Source organism: Paramisgurnus dabryanus, chromosome 1 (assembly GCF_030506205.2).
Source record: "Paramisgurnus dabryanus chromosome 1, PD_genome_1.1, whole genome shotgun sequence".
Classification (NCBI taxonomy): domain Eukaryota; kingdom Metazoa; phylum Chordata; class Actinopteri; order Cypriniformes; family Cobitidae; genus Paramisgurnus; species Paramisgurnus dabryanus.
In genome coordinates this window covers 25,570,056-25,593,615 of record NC_133337.1, presented here as the reverse complement: position 1 = coordinate 25,593,615, position 23,560 = coordinate 25,570,056, and the positions used below count along the sequence as shown (strand labels likewise).

At 39.9% G+C, this 23,560-nt stretch overlaps 1 protein-coding gene across 1 annotated transcript; it reads left to right on the top strand.

Moving 5' to 3' along the window:
- The first annotated feature begins 1,854 nt into the window (after nt 1-1,854).
- rab21 (RAB21, member RAS oncogene family) lies at nt 1,855-22,383 on the top strand. The gene is made up of 7 exons (XM_065289997.2): nt 1,855-2,211; nt 5,458-5,517; nt 6,192-6,299; nt 6,758-6,821; nt 7,064-7,118; nt 8,088-8,176; nt 21,713-22,383. The coding sequence occupies exons 1-7, from the start codon at nt 2,080-2,082 to the stop codon at nt 21,853-21,855; spliced, it is 651 nt and encodes a 216-aa protein (XP_065146069.1). The 5' UTR covers nt 1,855-2,079; the 3' UTR covers nt 21,856-22,383.
- The last annotated feature ends 1,177 nt before the right edge of the window (nt 22,384-23,560 follow it).

Genomic DNA, 23,560 nt, shown 5'->3' with positions numbered 1-23,560 from the left:
GTAACCTTCAGACTGTTTTACATCATGATTCTTCATACCAAACCTTCTCTTCTCTTATACGGGCATGACACTCATATGACCAATGATTCAAAGACAGCTTTGAGGCCAGGTCTGTTCATTGTAAACTTCAGCTAAGCATTCATGCATCAGAAATTGTAATGGCCTTTTATTGGTAGTTCAGTGTTCTTTGGAGCCGTGGGGCTGACTTGCCCCAAAACATTTTTTCTTATTATTTTCCAGTGATTATGGTTAATTATTTGCAGGTCTAGATCAGATTTTTTAAGCCATTAAAATTTGCAAAGTCAGTCTGCTGCTTCGTGTTTCGACAAACATGCAGCTCTCTGTTGTTGCCATGGCAATCTGATGTCTGACATTCACCATGCAGAAACAAGAATCGCTGCCAAAATGCTTCACCCAAAATAGATTAGATCTATTCTACGTGATTAGTCTGAAGGGAAACTGCCACTCTGGACTTGAATCCATATCTGAATATTTTGGTCGATAAGCTCTATATATGTATGTGTATGTATGTATATATGTGTATATATGTACATAAGCCATTATAGCAGCCATGACGCAGAACTGTTAGCATGTTGTTTTGGCCTCATAATATTTTATTTAGTTTAATCCTGTTTTAGTAGGTTACCCTACTTTTTGGCCACAATTACAGCCATGATCTATTTATGCAGTTTTACTTGAATATAAAATATAAGTATAATATAAGGCCCTACTGAAAATCCAGCTAAAACCGGTATAAACTGGTGAGCTAGTTTTAGCTGGTCTCCCGGCTTGGTATTAGCTGGTTTTGCTAGTGTAGCGAGCTGGCCTAGCTGTGTTTTGGTCACTTTTTAAGATGGTCTATCTGGACTTAGCTGGTCAGGCTACAAGAACAGCTGACCCAGCAACTTGACCGACTTTCCCAGACTGGGAGGACAAGCCTAAACCAGCTACTGTCGTCTTAAAGGGATAGTTCACCAAAAATAAAAATTCTCTCATCATTTACTCACTCTTATGTTGTTACAAACATTAAATTTCTTTTTTCTGATGAACACAAAGGAAGATATTTTGATGAATCTTTGTAACAGTTCATTAGCCACATTCACTTCCATAGTAGCATATTCTTTTTTCCACAATGGAAGTGAATGGGGCTCATAATCGTTTTGGTTGCAAATATTCGTCAAAATATTTTCCTTTGTGTTCATCAGAACAAAGAAATATATACAGGTTTATACCAACATGCGAATGAGTAAATGATGTCAGAACTTCATGTTTGTGTGAACTATCCCTTTAAAAATTATGCTGGATTTTTCAGTATGTATTTTTTATGTAAGTTTGATAATTATATTGCATCTGCTGCTTTAAAAAGTCATATGATTTTCCAGCAACTACTTTCACTTCTGAACAGAAATACAATCAGTCAGTAGAATGAACGGGAAATATTATGAAAACAACAGGAGGGGCTTTGTTGTCCGGATATTGTCAGATAGATGCATTGAATTTAAATAATATTTATCCTATTTTGACTCTTTATGAAGTATTTTACTTTCATTTTCTTATAAAATATCTGTTGTTTTTTTTATTGTCCATTGTACTGATTGCTGGTGCTGGTGACATTCTGCAGCATTTGATATTACGAATCAACCAAATATATCATGGGATGTTTTTTGTTTAAATCTTTAAAATGATTGTTTAAAATGTTAACAGTGTATAAATGACAATACGACTAAAACGCATCCCGAAATATAAATGCAACTCGATGAGGGATTCAGATAGCTGGGCCACAGGGCGCCCCCTGCAGGAATAACAAGAAATCGTCCATTATGAGACCGTCATCAACCAGCAGCATTTGCCCCGTAAATCACATGATCGGTGCCCTGTGACGACACGGAACGAAACGCCATTAGACAGATCGCAGAGATTGATCGGGAAGCCGTTCAGTTTTTATCAAGGAATCCGCGCGCGAAGTTGATCGGATTCGCGTTCCGGTGGGTCTCTCCACGCATCGGTTTCACGCTTGAGAGTCTATGGCCGCTGTGATCGGATAGAGGATCGGACCTGAGGTTCTGTTGTTGTGTCAGTATGGCGGCGGCCGGAGGGAAGACCTACTCGTTCAAGGTGGTGCTGCTCGGGGAGGGATGCGTCGGCAAAACTTCGCTGGTGTTGCGATATTGCGAAAATAAATTCAATGACAAACACATCACAACTCTACAGGTAACGCAATCTATTTAATGACACCTGTCAATCATTCTAGAGATTGCTCAATCATCCTGAGTTCATGGCATGCATCATTATGGGTAAATAAACGATAGATTTAGCAAATTGTTAGTTTTTAAAATAAACTATTTGTTTGTTATATAGGTAAGCTAGTCGTGTAGACGTAAATAATCAAATTACAATTTCGCAATTCATTACGGGCCTGTTTAGTTTTAGTCAAGTATGATGAAAGTCTGCTGTATGTAAGACGCAGCAGCAGTGACGTAGATCGTGAAAGTTAATTTTTAAGCGCGTATCTAAACTTACAAATCATCATAAAAAGTTATCGACTACCAATTAAACAAATTCACGTACTCTACCTGACAAAATCTGGTCACGCCCACTCATTCTTCATACAAATGTGATCCACCAACATCAGGAAACAGAGGATCAGAAGTTAAAGCTCTTGCTATAGAAATCATTTCAGATTTCAGAAGAAAAATAAATGTAATGAGATGTAAACACTGTAAAATCAGTGTAAACATAACTATATACACTACCATTCAAAAGTTTAGGATTACAAGACTGATATTTTCTCTTGGTCTTAATTTTTTTATCTGAAGGTGCTTTATGTATGAGTTTGAAATTATTTTGTATACAAAATTGTAATTGTGTCCGTGTATTCATTTTTCCATTAGAAATTAAAACTGTATTATAAAAAATATTTTCGAAAAGCTAGCTTGACTGAATAATGCAGAGAAAGCAGCCAATAAGAGTTCAGAATATATGCAAAATCGGTATAATGAGCCGATTCATTTTTGCTTAAGCCGTTTATGAGCCATAAGAGAAAACCGCTTCACGCGTTTACATTACATTGTGTTTTGTCAGTTTAGTAAGGAATAAGTGATGACAGGCTGTTTAATTATTTGAAAATAATGCACACTCAAGGTAGTAGGGGTGGCACGGTCCATGAAAAAAATCCGAACCGTTCGGTTCGCTTGTCTCGGTTCGGAGCGCGTGTGTACCGCACGGTTCAACGGTTCATGGCATGCGCAATGTAGTCTCATGCCCTGTATGTGACCTCAGATAGCGTGTTTCCCTTTCGCGCGAAAGAAGAGGTGACTGGTTTGGAGTATAAGTACTGCAGGTTATGTTACGTGTAGAAATGGCAAGTGGGAGAGAAAAGGAAGTCTGCCCGCAGTTGGAGGATGCGCCAGCGTCGTATAAGTTTGGTGTGTGGAAACATATTTTTATTTCATGTTATGATGACAGCGGAAATAAAACAATAGATAGAACTGCAGTCTATGGGTTGAATATGCTCCAACAGCCACAGGAGATCGCCTTCTCTCCGACCATTTATCTAATCTGAGGTACTGACAACAATGTTTTACGTCTTTTCATATTCAGCGCTATTTTTAGCCTTTCATTGATAAAATTAAAGCGGCTGATTTCCGCGTAGTTTCATTTTGCTAGCGTGTGAAAGTTGTGCGATCTTATTTCAGAAATTGCCCCTCAAAGTAATCAGAAGTGGTCAAAAGTGGACAAAAGAGACTTAAAGAGATTTAAATATTACAGGTGTAAAGGTTATGTTTCTCTCTCGTCCACATATACTCTCAGTATTAAGAAAGCCTCTCAGTGATAAATCTAAGAGCTACACTGAAGTTGGCATTTTAATAAATGCAAGTTATCTTTGTGTGCTAAAAATGCACATAAAGTTTATGTAGATGGCAATACACATTCTCTTTTTTGCCAATTAAATGAAAAGCATGTTGAAATCATCAATGTCTTCCCTCTTGCTCTATCAAAATCTCACCTGGCTTTCCTCAGAGATGGTCCAATGTGCTTAAAGTCAAATTCAGTTTGTGCATGATTACATGATATAACTTTTTTTAATACTGTATCCTAAATTATGGATAATTAATACATTAATAAGATAATACATTTCTGGAGTGTTAAAAATTTAAAGAAAAAAGAACAACAAGAACCGTACTGAACCGTGAACCGTGACCATAGAACCGTGATACGAACCGAACCGAGGGTTTTGTGAACCGTGCCACCCCTACAAGGTAGTAATACCACAAACATTGCCCCGGTGGTTATTTTAAGTTATACTACAGGTCTTGTTGAATGCTTGATTCTGATTGGCTGAGAAATGTTCCGCACACCTAACTTGTCTTAAAAATAGGCACCAGTGCAATGTTTGTGGTAACTGTGGTATAAGCAGAATAATTGATTCCGATTCTTTGAATTACTTGAAAATAATGCACACCCGTGGTGTAATGACACTCCGCGACCTTGTGTGCGCATTATTTTCTTATTTCAGCGTCCCGTCGTCAATATTCCTTACACATTTGACACGTCAGGTGTGCGTTTATTGGAAAATAATGCATGCATGTGGAACATTTTCACAACCAATCAGAATAAAGCATTCAACAGACACGTGGTAAAATTAACCGTAATCAGCATTAGACTGGGCATTTAACTCTTTCACCGCCAGCGTTTTTAAAAAAAGTTGCCAGCCAGCGCCAGCGTTTTTCATGATTTTCACCAAAGTTTAATGCCTTCCAGAAAATGTTCTTCTTTAAATATATAAACATACAATATACCAAATGAAAGAACAGACCCTCTGCTTTCAAACAAAAAAAAACCGTTTCATCCTACCTTTAGTGGTTCTTTTGCAATCAGCTTTTGAATATGGGTAGGTTTTTGCAAAAACACCATATTTTGAGCATAAAGCAATGATAATTTCATTTTTGTGACGGACTTTTCATAGAGATCCCATTCAGAGCGATCTTTAAAACAGACACGGACATGCAGCAGCTTGCCATAGGGCAATACTTCCGGTTTTAAAAAGTTGCGGAAGGGCGCCACCTGGTGGATAAAAGCGGTATTGCGGAAAGACGGAAAATCTCGTCATTGGCGGGGAAGCGTTTTCTCTTAATTGACGAGATATCTCGTCAATGGCGGGGAAAGAGTTAAATGCGCTCAATTTTTTTGTGAACTGTCCCTTTAAGTATACAACGTAAATCCAGTTAGTCACTGAATACACCAAACCAACTAGTTCTATGAACTAAATTGAACCAGTATATAATGTGCATGTTTAAAGCATATACATTAGCAAGGTTATGTGTTACGTGTGATTCTGAATGTTTATGTGTGTGTTATATAGTAGGGCAACTACACAAGTGTTGTTGTGATATAAATAATTATTACAAAGAGAACATAAAGTATAAATTGTTTTTATTTGCGTGTTTTTCTTCGCAGGCTTCATTTCTCACAAAGAGGCTAAACATTACAGGAAAGAGAGTCAATCTGGCTATTTGGGTAAGTGACAACTTTTAAAGGTTATTCTTGAATTTAAAAATATTAACCTATAGTCTTTAGAGAATTAAGTGTGGCATGTGTGTGGATTTCTGTATTTCTTTTAGCTTTTAATGTGTTTACTGATCACAATGGTAAGCATGTATTATTCAAAGAATGTCATGACAAAAGCTCATGAAAACTATATTTGTAAAGTTATATATATTAATAATAAAGCAAAGATCTGCACACCAAAGAGCTCCCAACATACATGATTTTATTTGGTGACGTTTTGGGTCAGTCTGAGGAAGGGCCGAAAAGACCCGAAACGTCACCATATAAAATCATGTAAATAGGGAGCTTATTGTGTGTGGATCTTCGCTTTATTATTTGTACTATGTAGATATATTAATGTCAGATTTTGGTGATTCAACTTCCAGGCGTCTGAAAAGGGTTAATTCATTACAAATTTCAGTGGTTTATTTTTATAAATTTAATTTATCTGTGAACATGAAGTACATCTTGAACTCTACTGGTATTCACAGTGTGCAGTTATTTACAGATTTTGCTCGTTTTGTCTGTCAAAGACATAGACCGGTGTTTCAAACTTAAGTCAGTGTCAAAACTCGGCAGATAAAAGCATCTACTAAAGGAGTTCAGTATGCTTTATACCCAGCATGTTTATGTGTTTGTCACAGGACACAGCCGGTCAGGAGCGCTTTCATGCACTCGGACCCATCTACTACAGAGACTCCAATGGGGCCGTCTTGGTCTACGACGTCACAGACGAGGACTCGTTTCAGAAGGTGAAATTATGTGAAGACTAAAGATGAGACATCTGAATCTTGTTTAATATCAAGCAGGCAGAGGAAAAAGTTATATAATGCTTTCGCAGTTTTGCATTGTTGCAAGGCAGCTTTGTTGAATATAAAGATGTTTGAAACGTAAAGAAAAACACACTAGAAATAAGAAAAGTTATAGAATAATTGTGAAATATAAAGAATACATGCTGATGATGAAAAGTGGTCATATGATGAACCTAAACAATACTAAGTATAAAAGTAATTGGCACAATAAAGATGCACATTAGTAGATCATTACTATGTTTAGGATTGTAATCAGACAGTTATTCATATACAAGTGAAGTATATGTCTCAGTTTGTGGTTTATATTGTGTAAAAAACACATTAACATGCACCAAACTTTGTTCTACTGTAGAGGTTAACAGTTTAATGTGGTTATTAATTTTCTACTTTTTTTACAGGTGAAAAACTGGGTTAAAGAATTAAGGAAAATGTTAGGAAATGAAATATGTTTATGTATAGTAGGTGAGTGAGCATTTTACATTCATTACATTCAACATTAATTACCATAACACATGTATTAAATGAATGATTAAAATATTAAATTGATTATTAAATGGATGAAGATGATTGGTCAATACCTGGAGTAATACTCGACCGTTTAAATTCTGTTGAAATCAGTTTGGACCTAAAATGACATCAACAACTTTTATATTTACAAGATCTGTATTTCATCCCATGTTTGTACATTTTTCTTTTTTTTAAAGGCAATAAAATTGACCTGGAAAAAGACAGGCATGTTTCAGTAGAGGATGCAGAGGGGTATGTATATATCTTTTATCTCTGTAAGTTTTTTTAAGCAGATATTATTATTTTTTAATTGCTTTGTGTATATCTGAAGTTGAGGTGTATGGTGTCCAGTTGTGTGTTTGTTTCTTTATTTGGGTATACTTACATTATCCAAGATGTTTCCAACATAAATCTTTCACCACTAGAGGTCACATGTTAAAACAATAAAAAGGTGAAGCTTAATGACATTTTGAGTGGAATTCACGAATCATGTTCACATATGAGGATATAAATTCATGTTTTTTATCTGTACATTTGATCATATTCTTTATGCAATTATATTTAGTATTTATCTGAACTATTCCCACTCAGTCAAGATCACTTAGATGGGGGATTCGGATCTACTATCTAATCCCAAAACTAAACTTAAAATAGGGGTGATCATGTTTTTGTGGTTTCTGGACTTAAACTATTAAATAACCTACCGGCTTAGATTAGATCCACCCAAACTCGCCCAATTTTTTAATCCAAAACTTTTCTCAATTTCCTTTAATATTTTTATTTTCTAATAAATAGATTTTTATTATTTTTTTATGATTAATTGCATAGGTTTTGCCTGGGTTTTTGTTAAGCACTTTGGTCAACACTTGTTGTTTTTAAACAATATGTGCTATATAAATAAAAATGTGTTTAGACATTTCTCTAGATTTACAAATTTACAGATTTACTTTTAGGATAATGTAAGTAAACCATTGCATCAAATATATCAAACTGCAAGTTGTTTGTGGATATTTTATCAAACAAATCTTGCATATGTGGTTGTTTAATAGTGTAGTGTTTTTTTCTTCCCCTATCACTGTCATCATATGATTGACAGGCAGAGAGTGTTAATGATTGGCTTAAAAGCAATTTCGCTGTTTTTACCTTTTTTCCCCTCTCCTTTAAGTAAACATAAGTTGAACTTTGTCTTTCTAACAGTGTTTTAAATCAAATCTCTTTTAGGTATGCAGAGTCAGTTGGTGCAAAACACTATCACACATCAGCCAAATTAAACAAAGGAATAGAGGAGCTGTTCCTGGACCTGTGTAAACGTAAGTTTGTTTCATATGCTGCAGAGGCGATTCTAGGGTTAGAGCTTTAGGGGTGCTGAGCACCCAATGAGCTCCGCTGCCACCACCCCCTCTTTTTTCCTACAGAAACCAATAATATGTCTATTGTAAAATAACTATCATTTTAACATTGGTTCAACTAACTCCAAAATCCAGATTTTTTGGAGACCTTTCAGGCATGAAAATAGGTCAGGGGTGAAAAAGATGAGAAGAATATTACCCCTCTAGGGTCCGGGAGCATGCTCCCCCTTAGAATTTTTTTTAAAATTACATATTTTAAAGCATCAATCTGATGAGTTTTGAGATGCATTTTTTTGCCAACCTTTTTATTTCTAATTAGTGGCGAGCTAGCACTTTTTTGCCATTAATGCCATATTAAAGTATCAGGACAAAAGGTGGGCTACAGCAGCAGTGTGGGTATGGTTTTATGTGGATATACAGTGTGTCGTTTTAAGCCTTTGTCAAAATGACAAATCTCCTAATTTATAACTTTTATGCCTACAACATATGGTAGGTTAATTTATAGTTTAATTTGCAGCTTTTCTTTTAACAGTCCTTTAATTGAACCATTACCTTTACTATATGTCTAAAACAAAACACTTGTGACTCCTACACTAAGGGTTAAAAACGTTATCCCCTTCATATTAGTCTACATGTGACAAACTTAAAAAATATTTATTGTCTAGTTTGATAGTCAGACAGTTAGTGATTTCACACATAACTTACCGGTACTGGTGGTATACAGTGATATGTAGTTTGTTTTCACTCTGTTCCAAACGCCATGTTTTCATGACGACTGACCAGAAAAGACGCACGTGATGTCATGTTTACATTCATCCCGATTGTTAAAATAAGTCTAAAATTAACGATAAATCATACAATAAACTTTAACAACGGAGACACACGTACTGTATGCAACTACCCACTGAGACGCACAAAACTGCATGCGTCTTGCGGAAGAACATTGTAACCGGCGCTACTTCTCTCCGTTTAAGTCTATGGACGAGTCACCCAGGTGCTGTACTACTCCGCAGCGCGCGGGTACCCGCCGGACTAAAATAATCCGAAAATAAACACTTATTATACGTGTACCATGGTGATTCAGTATAAGACAAAAACACGGCTTGAAAGGTTGATTCGTGATGTACTCGCTCATTATAAACATAACGTAAACATTTTGTACGATTTGAACAAAAAAGTTGCATCACAACACTTTTAACTGATTCTCTCTCTGCGTGTGTTTCGCGCATGGGCTAAGCGATGGTACAGAGAAGTAAAAGAAGAGGATGACACCATTTGCTAAGCGGGGAGGTTTGCATTTTCTACCTTAACATATACATTTTAAACCACAAACTACGGAGTATGTTTTGGACATTATTTAACCTTGTCAAAGACGAACGAACATTTTAGAATAAATAAATTTCTTGCTCCAAGTTTTAGGGGTGCTGAGCTCCTTTTTAGGGGTGCTGAAGCACCCCTAAAAAGGGGCTAGCCTCGCCCATGATATGCTGTCAGACTGTTTCCCATAACGCAGAGCTGTGTACAGAGGTCCTTCACTTTATTGTCACCAATAGCACATGTGCAAAGTCTTAGCTGCATGTTCCAGACAGTGCAGAATACAATATAGGACAAACTACAGGGTTCCCACGGGTCCTCGAAATCCTTGAAAGTTTGTGAATCTGGGTGAAAATATTCAAGGCCCTGGGAAGTTTTTGAAAATATACATACAAAGATACAGGTCATGGAAAGTGCTTGAATGTATTTTATGCAAGACGTTTTTTGGAAAAAAAATCCATATTATTCCCTGTGTCGTGTAGGATAATATCATAAAACTAGATAGTAAAGTTTGAAGACAAACTTTATGTTGGCTTGAGAAAGCGTAGCCTGAACGTTTAAAACGGTTTGACATAAGTTTAGTTTAGTAGGCTATCTGGCTGTTAGTATGTTTAAGTATGAAGGTAGCATGATTTACCATGAAGCTAGCATGATGTTAGCATGATTAGCATGAAGCTAGCATGATGCTAGCATGATTAGAATGAAGCTAGCTTGATGCTAGCATGATTAGCATGAAGCTAGCATGATAAGCATGAAGCTAGCATGATGCTAGCATGATTAGCATGAAGCTAGCATGATGCTAGCATGATTAGCATGAAGCTAGCATGATTAGCATGAAGCTAGTATGATGCTAACATGATGTTAGCATGATTAGCATGAAGCTAGCATGATGCTAGCATGATTAGCATGAAGCTAGCATGATGCTAGCATGATTAGCATGAAGCTAGCATGATGCTAGCATGATTAGCATGAAGCTAGCATGATGCTAGCATGATTAGCATGAAGCTAGCATGATGCTAGCATGATTTGCATGAAGCTAGCATGATGCTAGCATGATTAGCATGAAGCTAACATGATGCTAGCATGATTAGCATGAAGCTAGCATGATTAGCATGAAGCTAGTATGATGCTAACATGATGTTAGCATGATTAGCATGAAGCTAGCATGATGCTAGCATGATTAGCATGAAGCTAACATGATGCTAGCATGATTAGCATGAAGCTAGCATGATGCTAGCATGATTAGCATGAAGCTAGCATGATGCTAGCATGTTTAGCATGAAGCTAGCATGATGCTAGCATGATTAGCATGAAGCTAGCATGATGCTAGCATGATTTGCATGAAGCTAGCATGATGCTAGCATGATTAGCATGAAGCTAGCATGATGCTAGCATGATTAGCATGAAGCTAGCATGATGCTAGCATGATTAGCATGAAGCTAGCATGATGCTAGCATGATTAGCATGAAGCTAGCATGATGCTAGCATGATTAGCATGAAGCTAGCATGAAGCTAGCATGATTAGCATGAAGTTAGCATGAAGCTAGCATGATGCTAGTATGATTAGCATGAAGCTAGCATGATGCTAGCATGATTAGCATGAAGCTAGCATGATGTTAGCATGATTAGCATGAAGTTAGCATGATTAGCATGAAGCTAGCATGAAGTTAGCATGATTAGCATGAAGCTAGCATGATGTAAGCATGATTAGCAAGAAGCTAGCATGAAGCTAACATTTATTGCGTTGCTAGGGTACTAAGTTTGGTTGCTAGGGAGAAAATTGGCATCCCATAATGATCACCCTTCAAGCCACAAGTTAAACGGTCCAACCCCCGTGTCTCTACAATGTTCTGATGCGGAGATATAAGGCTTTGTTTATTCCGTTGCTAGGGTACTAAGTTTGGTTGCTAGGGAGAAAATTGGCATCCCATAATGATCACACTTCAAGCCACAAGTAAAACGGTCCAACCCCCGTGTCTCTATGATGTTCTGAAGCGGAGATATAAGGCTTGTTTATTCCGTTGCTAGGGTACTAAGTTTGGTTGCTAGGGAAAAAATTGGCATCCCATAATGATTACACTTCAAGCCACAAGAAAAACGGTCCAACCCCTGTGTCTCTACGATGTTCAGATCCAGAGATATAAGGCTTTGTTTATTATGTTGCTAGGGTCTTCATATTTTGTTGCTAGGGGCGTGGCTTAATACCTCAATAAGAATCCTAAGAGACTGATTGGATGCCTGAGTAAAATGAGCCCACCCCTATGTCTCTATGACACTCTGGTGCAAAGATATCCATCTGGGCTTTTTATAATGGTAGTCTATGGGAGATGTTGCTAGGGTACCCAAAATTGTTGCTAGGGGCGTGGCTTAATATCTCTGGGGTGATCCTAAGAGACTGATTGGATGCTTGAGTAAAATGAGCCCACCCCCATGTCTCTAAGACACTCTAAAGTGAAGATATTCCATCTGGGACGCTTTTTTCCCTTTTATGGGCATGTTTCCTGCCCCATTATAAGTCAATGGGAAAATTTGGGGGCCTCTTACACCCCTGGGGTACAGCTTACACCCCATTGTGAGGTATGTTCTTACACAGCCTGTCAGCCTCCTTAAATGTGGTAAGCCACAAGTTTCTCACTCGCAGCTTTGACCCGTCAAAGTTTGTCTCAATGTTAAGTCAATGGAAATTTTGGGGTGTTTCAGCGCCCCGTTTAGGAATTCGGAAGGTCCCATCAGTTAGAAAAGATATAGCAACTCGAGTCAGATCAGACCGAAGGTATGTCCAAAGTTTGATGGCTGTAGCTTGAAAGCTCTAGGACGAGTTAGAGTTAGAAATTTTAGTCTCAGAAGAAAAAGAATAATAACTAGATAGAAAAGTTTGAAAACAAACTTTATGTTGGCTTGACAAAGCCTAGCCTGAACGTTTAAAACAGATTGAGAGAAATTTAAAACAAGTTTAGTTTAGGATTATAACTTTCTGTAAACATGATACCAAAAGTTACCATGTTAGCATGTTTAGCACTAAGTTAGCATGATGCTAACATGAATTAGCATGAAGCTAGCATGATGCTAACATGAATTAGCATGAAGCTAGCATGATACTAACATGAATTAGCATGAAGCTAGCATGATGCTAACATGAATTAGCATGAAGCTAGCATGATGCTAACATGAATTAGCATTGTGCTAACATGAATTAGCATGAAGCTAGCATGATGCTAACATGAATTAGCACGAAGCTAGCATGATGCTAACATGAATTAGCATGAAGCTAGCATGATGCTAACATGAATTAGCATGAAGCTAGCACGACGCTAACATGAATTAGCATGAAGCTAGCACGATGCTTACATGAATTAGCATGAAGCTAGCACGATGCTAACATGAATTAGCATGAAGCTAGCACGATGCTAACATGAATTAGCATGAAGCTAGCACGATGCTAACATAAATTAGCATGAAGCTAGCATGATGTTAACATGAATTAGCATGAAGCTAGCATGATGCTAACATGAATTAGCATTGTGCTAACATGAATTAGCATGAAGCTAGCATGATGCTAACATGAATTAGCATGAAGCTAGCACGACGCTAACATGAATTAGCATGAAGCTAGCATGATGCTAACATGAATTAGCATTGTGCTAACATGAATTAGCATGAAGCTAGCATGATACTAACATGAATTAGCACGAAGCTAGCATGATGCTAACATGAATTAGCATGAAGCTAGCATGATGCTAACATGAATTAGCATGAAGCTAGCATGATGCTAACATGAATTAGCACGAAGCTAGCATGATGCTAACATGAATTAGCATGAAGCTAGCATAATGCTAACATGAATTAGCACGAAGCTAGCATGATGCTAACATGAATTAGCATGAAGCTAGCACGATGCTAACATGAATTAGCATGAAGCTAGCACGACGCTAACATGAATTAGCATGAAGCTAGCACGACGCTAACATGAATTAGCATGAAGCTAGCACAACGCTAACATGAATTAGCATGAAGTTAGCACGATGCTAACATGAATTAGCATGAAGCTAGCACGATGCTAACATGAATTAGCATGAAGCTAGCACGATGCTAACATAAATTAGCATGAAGCTAGCATGATGCTAACATGAATTAACATGAAGTTAGCATGATGCTAACATGAATTAATATGAAGCTAGCAAGATTTATTATGAAATTAGCATAAAGCTAGCACGAAACTAGCATGAAGCTAGTATGACTTAGCATGGAGCTAGCATGAAGCTAACATGACCCAAACACCCAACCCCCATGTCTCTATGATGTTCGGATCCAGAGATATAAGGCTTTGTTTATTATGTTGCTAGGGTGCTCATATTTGGTTGCTAGGGGCGTGGCTTAATAGCTCAATAAGAATCCTAAGAGACTGATTGGATGCCTGAGTAAAATAAGCCCACCCCCATGTCTCTATGACACTGTGCTGCAAAGATATCCATCTGGGCATTTTATAATGGCAGTTTATGGGATATGTTGCTAGGGTGCCCAAAAATGGTTGCTAGGGGCATGGCTTAATAGCTTTGAAAAAATCCTGAGAGACTGATTGGATGCCCGAGTAAAATGAGCCCACCCCCATGTCTCTATGACACTGTAAAGCGAAGATATTCCATCTGGAACATTTTTATCCCCTTATATGGGCATGTTTCCTGTCCCGTTATAAGTCAATGGGGAATTTTGGGTGCCTCTTACACCCCAAGGGTGAAACTTACACCCCAATGTGATGTATGTTCTTACAGAGCCTGCCAGCCTCTTCAAATGTGGTAACCCAGAAGTTTCTACAAAATTCTCGCTCGCAGCTAGAACCCATCAAAGTTTGTCCAATGTTAAGTCAATGGGACTTTCGGAATTTTAATGTCCCGTTTTAGGAATTCTGTATGTCGGATCCCTTCAAAAAGATATAGCACACTTCTTCAGACCAGTTAGAATGTCCGTGGAAAATTTGGTGAATGTAGCTTGAAAGCTGTCGGACGAGTTAGCCGCAGAAATTTCGCTCAGAAGAAGAATAATAATAATAATAAGTTTAAATACAATATCAGTATGTTGGCTTTGTCAAGCCAACATAATAATAACTAGATAGGTACATTTCCTGAAGAAAATGTGAGTGGTGCTTGCCGTGGCAAAATTCTGGGGACCATATATGATTATACTCCAAGCCAAAAGTTAAACGATCCAACTCCCGTGTCTGTACGATGTTCTGATGTGGAGATATAAGGCTGTGTTTATCCGGTTGCTAGGGTACTGTATTTGGTTGCTAGGGAAAAATTTGGCATCCCATAATGATTACACTCTGAGTCACGAGTCATACGGTCCAACCCCCGTGTCTCAACGATGTTCTGGTGCAGAGATATAAGGCTTTGTTTATTCGGTTGCTAGGGTACTGTATTTGGTTGCTAGGGAAAATTTTGACATCCCATAATGATTACACTCTGAGTCACGAGTCAAACGGTCCAACCCCCGTGTCTCTACGATGTTCTGATGCGGAGATATAAGGCTTTGTTTACTCTTTTGCTAGGGTACTGTATTTGGTTGCTAGGGAAAAAATTGGCATCCCATAATGATTACACTCTGAGTCACGAGTCAAACGGTCCAACCCCCATGTCTCTACGATGTTCTGATGCGGAGATATAAGGCTTTGTTTACCCTGTTGCTAGGGTACTGTATTTGGTTGCTAGGGAAAAAATTGGCATCCCATAATGATTACACTCTGAGTCACGAGTCAAACGGTCCAACCCCCATGTCTCTACGATGTTCTGATGCTGAGATATAAGGCTTTGTTTACTCTGTTGCTAGGGTACTATATTTGGTTGCTAGGGAAAAAATTGGCATCCCATAATGATTACAATCTGAGTCACGAGTCAAACGGTCCAACCCCCGTGTCTCTACGATGTTCTGATGCTGAGATATAAGGCTTTGTTTACTCTGTTGCTAGGGTACTATATTTGGTTGCTAGGGAAAAAATTGGCAGACCATAATGATTACACCCTGAGTCACGAGTCAAACGGTCCAACCCCCATGTCTCTACGATGTTCTGATGCGGAGATATAAGGCTTTGTTTACTCTGTTGCTAGGGTACTGTATTTGGTTGCTAGGGAAAAAATTGGCATCTCATAGTGATTACCCGCCGAGTCACGAGTCAAACGGTCCAACCCCCATGTCTCTACGATGTTCTGATGCGGAGATATAAGGCTTTGTTTACTCTGTTGCTAGGGTACTGTATTTGGTTGCTAGGGGCGTGGCTTGGGAGTGGCCAATGATGTGCCCAGTGATTACACTCCGAGTCACAAGTAAAACGGTCCAACCCCCGTGTCTCTACGATGTTCTGATGCGGAGATATAAGGCTTTGTTTACTCTGTTGCTAGGGTACTGTATTTGGTTGCTAGGGGCGTGGCTTGGGAGTGGCCAATGATGTGCCCAGTGATTACACTCCGAGTCACAAGTAAAACGGTCCAAACCCCGTGTCTCTACGATGTTCTGATGCGGAGATATAAGGCTTTGTTTATTCGGTTGCTAGGGTGCTCAAATTTGGTTGCTAGGGGCGTGGCTTCGGAGTGGCCAATGATGTGCCCAATTGTTACACCCCTAGTCACAAGTAAAATGGTCCAACCCCCGTGTCTCTACGATGTTCTGATGCCGAGATATAACTGTTTGTATTTTATGTTGCTAGGGTGCTCAAAAGTGGTTGCTAGGGGCGTGGCTTAGTAAGTCTGTAAGGATCCTGAGAGACTGATTGGATGCCTGAGTAAAATGAGCCCACCCCCATGTCTCTATGACACTGTGGTGCAAAGATATCCATCCGGGCATTTTATAATGGCAGTCTATGGTATAGGTTGCTAGGGTGCCCAAAATGGTTGCTATGGTAACCTTACACCCCATTGTGGGGGACGTCCTGACAGAGTCTAGCACCCTCTTCAAATTTAGTTACCCACATGTTTCTATGAAATCCTGGCTCGGACCTATGACCCGTCAAAATTTTTGCAATGGTAAGTCTATGGGATTTTGCCCCATTGACTTTTCATTGGGGCACTTTTGGGCACCTCTTACACCCCAGGGGTACAACTTACACCCCATTGTGATCTATGTTTTTACAGAGCCTACCACCCTCTTCAAATGTTGTAACCCACATGTTTCTACAAAATCCACGAGCGGAGCTATGACCCATCAAAGTTGGGCCCAATGTTAAGTCAATGGGATTTTTGGGGTGGTTTTACGCCCCCCTTTCGGAAATCCTGCACCCGATCCCTTATAAAAGTCATAGCACACCTCTCCTCAATAATCCGGTCGATTTGAGCCCTCTTTCATGGGTCTACAACAAAGCGTGCGGGACGAGTTAATCGCCGAAAAAAGTGTCCGGATGTAAGAATAAAATATAACTAGATAGGTACATTTCCTGAAGAAAATGTGAAGTGGTGCTTGCCGTGGCAAATTTCGGGGGACAATATATGATTATACTCCAAGCCAAAAGTAAAACAATTCAACCCACATGTCTCTACGATATTCTGATGCGAAAATATAAGGCTTTGTTTATTCGGTTGCTAGGGTAATGTATTTGGTTGCTAGGGAGAAAATTGGCATCCACTAGTGATTACACTCCGAGTCACGAGTCAAACGGTCCAAACCCCGTGTCTCTACGATGTTCTGATGCGAAGATATAAGGGTTTGTTTACTCTGTTGCTAGGGTACTGTATTTGGTTGCTAGGGAAAAAATGGCATCCACTAGTGATTACCCTCCGAGTCATGAGTCAAACGGTCCAACCCCCGTGTCTCTACAATGTTCTGATGCGGAGATATAAGGCTTTGTTTACTCTGTTGCTAGGGTACTGTATTTGGTTGCTAAGGAAAAAAATGGCATCCACTAGTGATTATCCTCCGAGTCATGAGTCAAACGGTCCAACCCCCGTGTCTCTACGATGTTCTGATGCGGAGATGTAAGGCTTTGTTTACTCTGTTGCTAGCGTACTGTATTTGGTTGCTAGGGAAAAAAATGGCATCCACTAGTGATTACCCTCCGAGTCATGAGTCAAACGGTCCAACCCCCATGTCTCTACGATGTTCTGATGTGGAGATATAAGGCTTTGTTTACTCTGTTGCTAGGGTACTGTATTTGGTTGCTAGGGGCGTGGCTTGGGAGTGGCCAATGATGTGCCCAGTGATTACACTTCGAGTCACAAGTAAAACGGTCCAACCCCCGTGTCTCTACGATGTTCTGATGCGGAGATATAAGGCTTTGTTTACTCTGTTGCTAGGGTACTGTATTTGGTTGCTAGGGGCGTGGCTTGGGAGTGGCCAATTATGTGCCCAGTGATTACACTCCGAGTCACAAGTAAAACGGTCCAACCCCCGTGTCTCTACGATGTTCTGATGCGGAGATATAAGGCTTTGTTTACTCTGTTGCTAGGGTACTGTATTTGGTTGCTAGGGGCGTGGCTTGGGAGTGGCCAATGATGTGCCCAGTGATTACACTCCGAGTCACAAGTAAAACGGTCCAAACCCCATGTCTCTACGATGTTCTGATGCGGAGATATAAGGCTTTGTTTATTCGGTTGCTAGGGTGCTCAATTTGGTTGCTAGGGGCGTGGCTTGGGAGTGGCCAATGATGTGCCCAATTGTTACACCCCTAGTCACAAGTAAAACGGTCCAACCCCCGTGTCTCTACGATGTTCTGATGCCGAGATATAACTGTTTGTATTTTATGTTGCTAGGGTGCTCAAAAGTGGTTGCTAGGGGCGTGGCTTAATACCTATGTAAGGATCCTCCGAGACTGGTTGGATGCCTGAGTAAAATGAGCCCACCCCCATGTCTCTATGACACTGTGGTGCAAAGATATCCATCTGGGCATTTTATAATGGCAGTCTATGGGAGATGTTGCTAGGGTGCCCAAAATTGTTGCTAGGGGCGTGGCTTAATAGCTCTGGGATGATCCTGAGAGACTGATTGGATGCCCGAGTAAAATGAGCCCACCCACTTTTCTCTACGACACTGTAATACAAAGATATCCCATCTGGAACTGTTTTATTCCCTTATATGGGCATGTTTCCTGCCCCATTATAAGTCAATGGGAATTTTCGGGTGCCTCTTACACCCCAGGGGTACAACTTACACCCCAATGTCATGTATGTTCTTACATAGCCTACCACCCTCTTAAAATTTAGTAACCCACATGTTTCTACGAAATCCTCGCTCGGACCTATGACCTGACAAAGTTTTCCACAATGTTAGTCTATGGGATTTTGCCCCATTGACTTTTCATTGGGCATTTTTGGGCACCTCTTACACCCCAGGGGTACAACTTACACCCCATTGTGATGTATGTTCTTACAGAGTCTACCACCCTCTTCAAATGTTGTAACCCACATGTTTCTACAAAATCCTCGAGCGGAGCTATGACTCGTCAAAGTTGGGCCCAATGTTAAGTCAATGGGATTTTTCGGGTGGTTTTTCGCCCCCCCTTCAGAAATCGTGCACCCGATCGCTTATAAAAGTCATAGCACACCTCTCCTCAATAATCCGGTCGATTTGAGCCCTCTTTCATGGGACTACGTGAAACCGTGCGGGACGAGTTACGCGCCGAAAAAGTGTCCAGAAAAAGAAGAATAATAACTAGATAGGTACATTTCCTGAAGAAAATGTGAAGTGGTGCTTGCCGTGGCAAATTTCGGGGGACAATATATGATTATACTCCAAGCCAAAAGTAAAACAATTCAACCCACATGTCTCTACGATATTCTGATGCGAAGATATAAGGCTTTGTTTATTCGGTTGCTAGGGTACTGTATTTGGTTGCTAGGGAGAAAATTGGCATCCACTAGTGATTACACTCCGAGTCACGAGTCAAACGGTCCAACCCCCGTGTCTCTGCGATGTTCTGATGTGGAGATAAAAGGCTTTGTTTACTCTGTTGCTAGGGTAATGTATTTGGTTGCTAGGGAGAAAATTGGCATCCACTAGTGATTACCCTCCGAGTCACGAGTCAAACGGTCCAACCCCCGTGTCTCTACGATGTTCTGATGCGGAGATATAAGGCTTTGTTTACTCTGTTGCTAGGGTACTGTATTTGGTTGCTAGGGGCGTGGCTTGGGAGTGGCCAATGATGTGCCCAGTGATTACACTCCGAGTCACAAGTAAAACGGTCCAACCCCCGTGTCTCTACGATGTTCTGATGCGGAGATATAAGGCTTTGTTTACTCTGTTGCTAGGGTACTGTATTTGGTTGCTAGGGGCGTGGCTTGGGAGTGGCCAATGATGTGTCCAGTGATTACACTCCGAGTCACAAGTAAAACGGTCCAAACTCCGTGTCTCTACGATGTTCTGATGCGGAGATATAAGGCTTTGTTTATTCGGTTGCTAGGGTGCTCAAATTTGGTTGCTAGGGGCGTGGCTTGGGAGTGGCCAATGATGTGCCCAATTGTTACACCCCTAGTCACAAGTTAAACGGTCCAACCCCCGTGTCTCTACGATGTTCTGATGCCGAGATATAACTGTTTGTATTTTATGTTGCTAGGGTGCTCAAAAGTGGTTGCTAGGGGCGTGGCTTAGTAAGTCTGTAAGGATCCTGAGAGACTGATTGGATGCCTGAGTAAAATGAGCCCACCCCCATGTCTCTATGACACTGTGCTGCAAAGATATCCATCCGGGCATTTTATAATGGCAGTCTATGGTATAGGTTGCTAGGGTGCCCAAAATGGTTGCTATGGTAACCTTACACCCCATTGTGGGGGACGTCCTGACAGAGTCTAGCACCCTCTTCAAATTTAGTAACCCACATGTTTCTATGAAATCCTGGCTCGGACCTATGACCCGTCAAAATTTTTGCAATGGTAAGTCTATGGGATTTTGCCCCATTGACTTTTCATTGGGGCACTTTTGGGCACCTCTTACACCCCAGGGGTACAACTTACACCCCATTGTGATCCATGTTTTTACAGAGCCTACCACCCTCTTCAAATGTTATAACCCACATGTTTCTACAAAATCCTCGAGCGGAGCTATGACCCGTCAAAGTTCGGCGCAATGTTAAGTCAATGGGATTTTTTGGGTGATTTTTTGCCCCCCTTTCGGAAATCCTGCACCCGATCCCTTATAAAAGTCATAGCACACCTCTCCTCAATAAATCGGTCGATTTGAGCCCGCTTTCATGGGACTACGGCAAACCGTGCGGGACGAGTTACGCGCCGAAAAAACGTGCAGACATAAGAATAAAATATAATAATAATATCCCTGAGGAATAGTAATAGTGATGCCTTGCATAAATGCAAGCACCACTAATAAGTATGAGCAATAGTAATAGTGATGCCTTGCATAAATGCAAGCACCACTAATAATATCCCTGAGCAATAGTAATAGTGATGCTTTGCATAAATGCAAGCACCACTAATAAGTTTAAGTGCAACAACAGTATGTTGGCTTTCTCAAGCCAACATAAATACTAGGCTTTTTAAGCACACGTGCTAAACTGTTTGCTTTAAATGCTTATATATCCTGTATGTGTTGATTCATACCAAACAGCTTTTTTGCATAGTTGTGTTTGACACATGAAAATGTCTCGGGTTACGTATGTAACTGTTGTTCACTGAGAAGGGAACGAGACGCTGCGTCTCCCTTGCCATACTTCCTGCATCCCTGTAATGCCGTCTTTGGCAATATTTCAGATAGCGATATACTTCCTGCTCCCTCGTCACCTTGTCTTTGTCATTAAGCCTCACCATTGGTTGAATTTGATATACACATTCAGACGCACTTACCCCTGGAGGCGTAACCAAAGTGTCACCGCAGTGATGCAACGCGAGTTCCCTCGATCAAAAAATCCTAATATTGTGCTGCGTAAACACCGAATGCAAAGAATCGCATTCCTCGCTATTTTGAGGCGAATAGGGTTTTTCGCGCCACCCAATTTGCGTCAATCCATGTCTTTGCATTGCATATGTAATCTGCTCGCGTAAATTGTTAAATTCGTGTATGGTGTGTATGCCAAATTATGATGTCACTCCTTCAAGTATGATTATCAAATCCTGCAGTTTTTTTTTTTTTCGTTGAAGTGAGCAAGATAAATAAATCAAGTTGGCAGAGTTTTCTGAGAGTGACCTAATTTTGTCTTGAATTGTTTGATTGATGTCTGTCTGAAAGTCTTTGTCTACCTCATTGGCGTCTCTGTAGGCATGATGGAGAGCGCTCAAGCGGACGAGAGGTCGAAGGGGAACGGCGCAAACAACACAAGCACAGCGCGGAGAGGCGTACAGATCGTCGACGACGAACCCCAGACTGCCATGGCCGCCGGAGGCTGCTGTTCATCCGGCTAATCACATTTACATTTTACCATATCGGGACTGATAACTCCTTTTCTCCCACATCTACACCCATCTGCTACTGTCTGCGAAATAATTTCTTTAACACGGTTTCTTATAGAAAAACTTTATTAAAATGCCACTCGCTCCCAGGCCATTGCAGTGTTTGAGGATGTAAATGCCAGACTGACCCAAGCTCATTATATTCACTTTGGCAAAGTAATGGAGACCTGACACTCAATCTTAAAACAAACTGATATTTTCCTAACTGTCTGATGCTTCTCCGTTTCATTTGGGATGGTGTTGTGCATGTTGAATCTCTAAAAGCTTCGTTTTAATTTTACGTCAATGATAAAAGTCTTTATTTAATAACTTATTTACAAGTTATACCAAACATCTTCAGGTCCAATGACCTTTGTACAACTACAGTAGTAATCGATAGGCTTGTGTCATTCTTACACCATCTCATTTTCTGTTGTTGAGGTATTTTCTGTATCTTTCTTAAAATAAGAAATTAAAAACCATCTAGAATGTTTAAACTTAGATTCTGTCTTTTTTCTTGTATTGAATGTTTTACCTCTTTTGAAATTAAAGTCTTTGTGTAATGTAATCTGATTTATATTTATATTGTACAGAAAATATATTAAATATATTCCAATCCTAATGTGTTAAACACAGATAAAATTAAACTGAATTGAAAGCAATACATTTCAACTAAATACATTTATCTGAAATAATTTTTAATTAGTTTAACTTAAAAATGTATTAAGTTAAATTCATTATTGTTTTCTGAACTAAGTTTGACACGTGTGCTCAGTGGTTTTCAATATGCATTGTCTGGACTTGTGTAACGTAATCAGTCGTGGTCAAAATTGCAAAAAGTGTACTCTTATAAGTGTGCTATAATTGGGTCTCCAGTGCTTCTATCAACCTTGAAAATGTGAAAAAGATCAACCCAGTTACCTAGTTTTGTTAAACCATTCTCTGCAAGCATGTGAAAAAATAGGTCTTTGAAATCTGGCTCCCCTTGTGATGTCAGAAGGGGATAATACCCCCCCTTCATCTGCACTATACAACCACAGCACTGTAATTTAGTGCAGAGATCAACTCATTTTCATTTTAAAGGACACGTTGGCTCAGCGACAGAGTTCCAAACATTGCCATTCAGCTAGATGGGCTAGTCTCGTTTGTGCCAACAGGAATACAGCTCTGTGCGGTAGGACTCGCGGCGGTGGCTTGTGCATTTTATCAACAAGGAATGGTTCAAGTTCTCTGTGTTTGTCTCTAATTCCTGCTCATCGCTAGTGGAGTTTGAGACTGTTAGATGCAGGCCATTTTATTTGTCATGGGAATTTGCACACTGTCTTCATTTTTGGAGAGTACATTCCTCCCAGCGCTAATGCTAAGGAGGCTTTATGTGTTGTCTGTGGGGCTATTAGCGATCTGCAGAATGCTCAGCCAGACGGACTTGATATGCAAACATTCCCGGCACGTATTGCGCGGAGCCCAGTCCCCACCTCGGATACTCAGACCACATCTCTGTTATGCTATTGCCAGCATACAGACCACTCATCAGAAGATCTAATGCAGGTGAAAGCCTGGCCAACAGGAGCCATCTCCACTTTACAGGACTGTTTTGAGTGAACTGACTGGGACATGTTCAGGGAGGCTGCTAAAAATGGTGATTGAATCAACTTGGAGGAGTACACAGCATCAGTGA

What these genes read in the sequence shown, in the direction of transcription:
- rab21 (XM_065289997.2), top strand. Translation starts at nt 2,080, where the DNA reads ATGGCGGCGGCCGGAGGGAAGACCTACTCGTTCAAGGTGGTGCTGCTC. An exon ending in AACACATCACAACTCTACAG is followed by an intron (nt 2,212 to 5,457) that starts GTAACGCAATCT and finishes TTTTCTTCGCAG; the next exon opens with GCTTCATTTCTCACAAAGAG. An exon ending in ACGAGGACTCGTTTCAGAAG is followed by an intron (nt 6,300 to 6,757) that starts GTGAAATTATGT and finishes CTTTTTTTACAG; the next exon opens with GTGAAAAACTGGGTTAAAGA.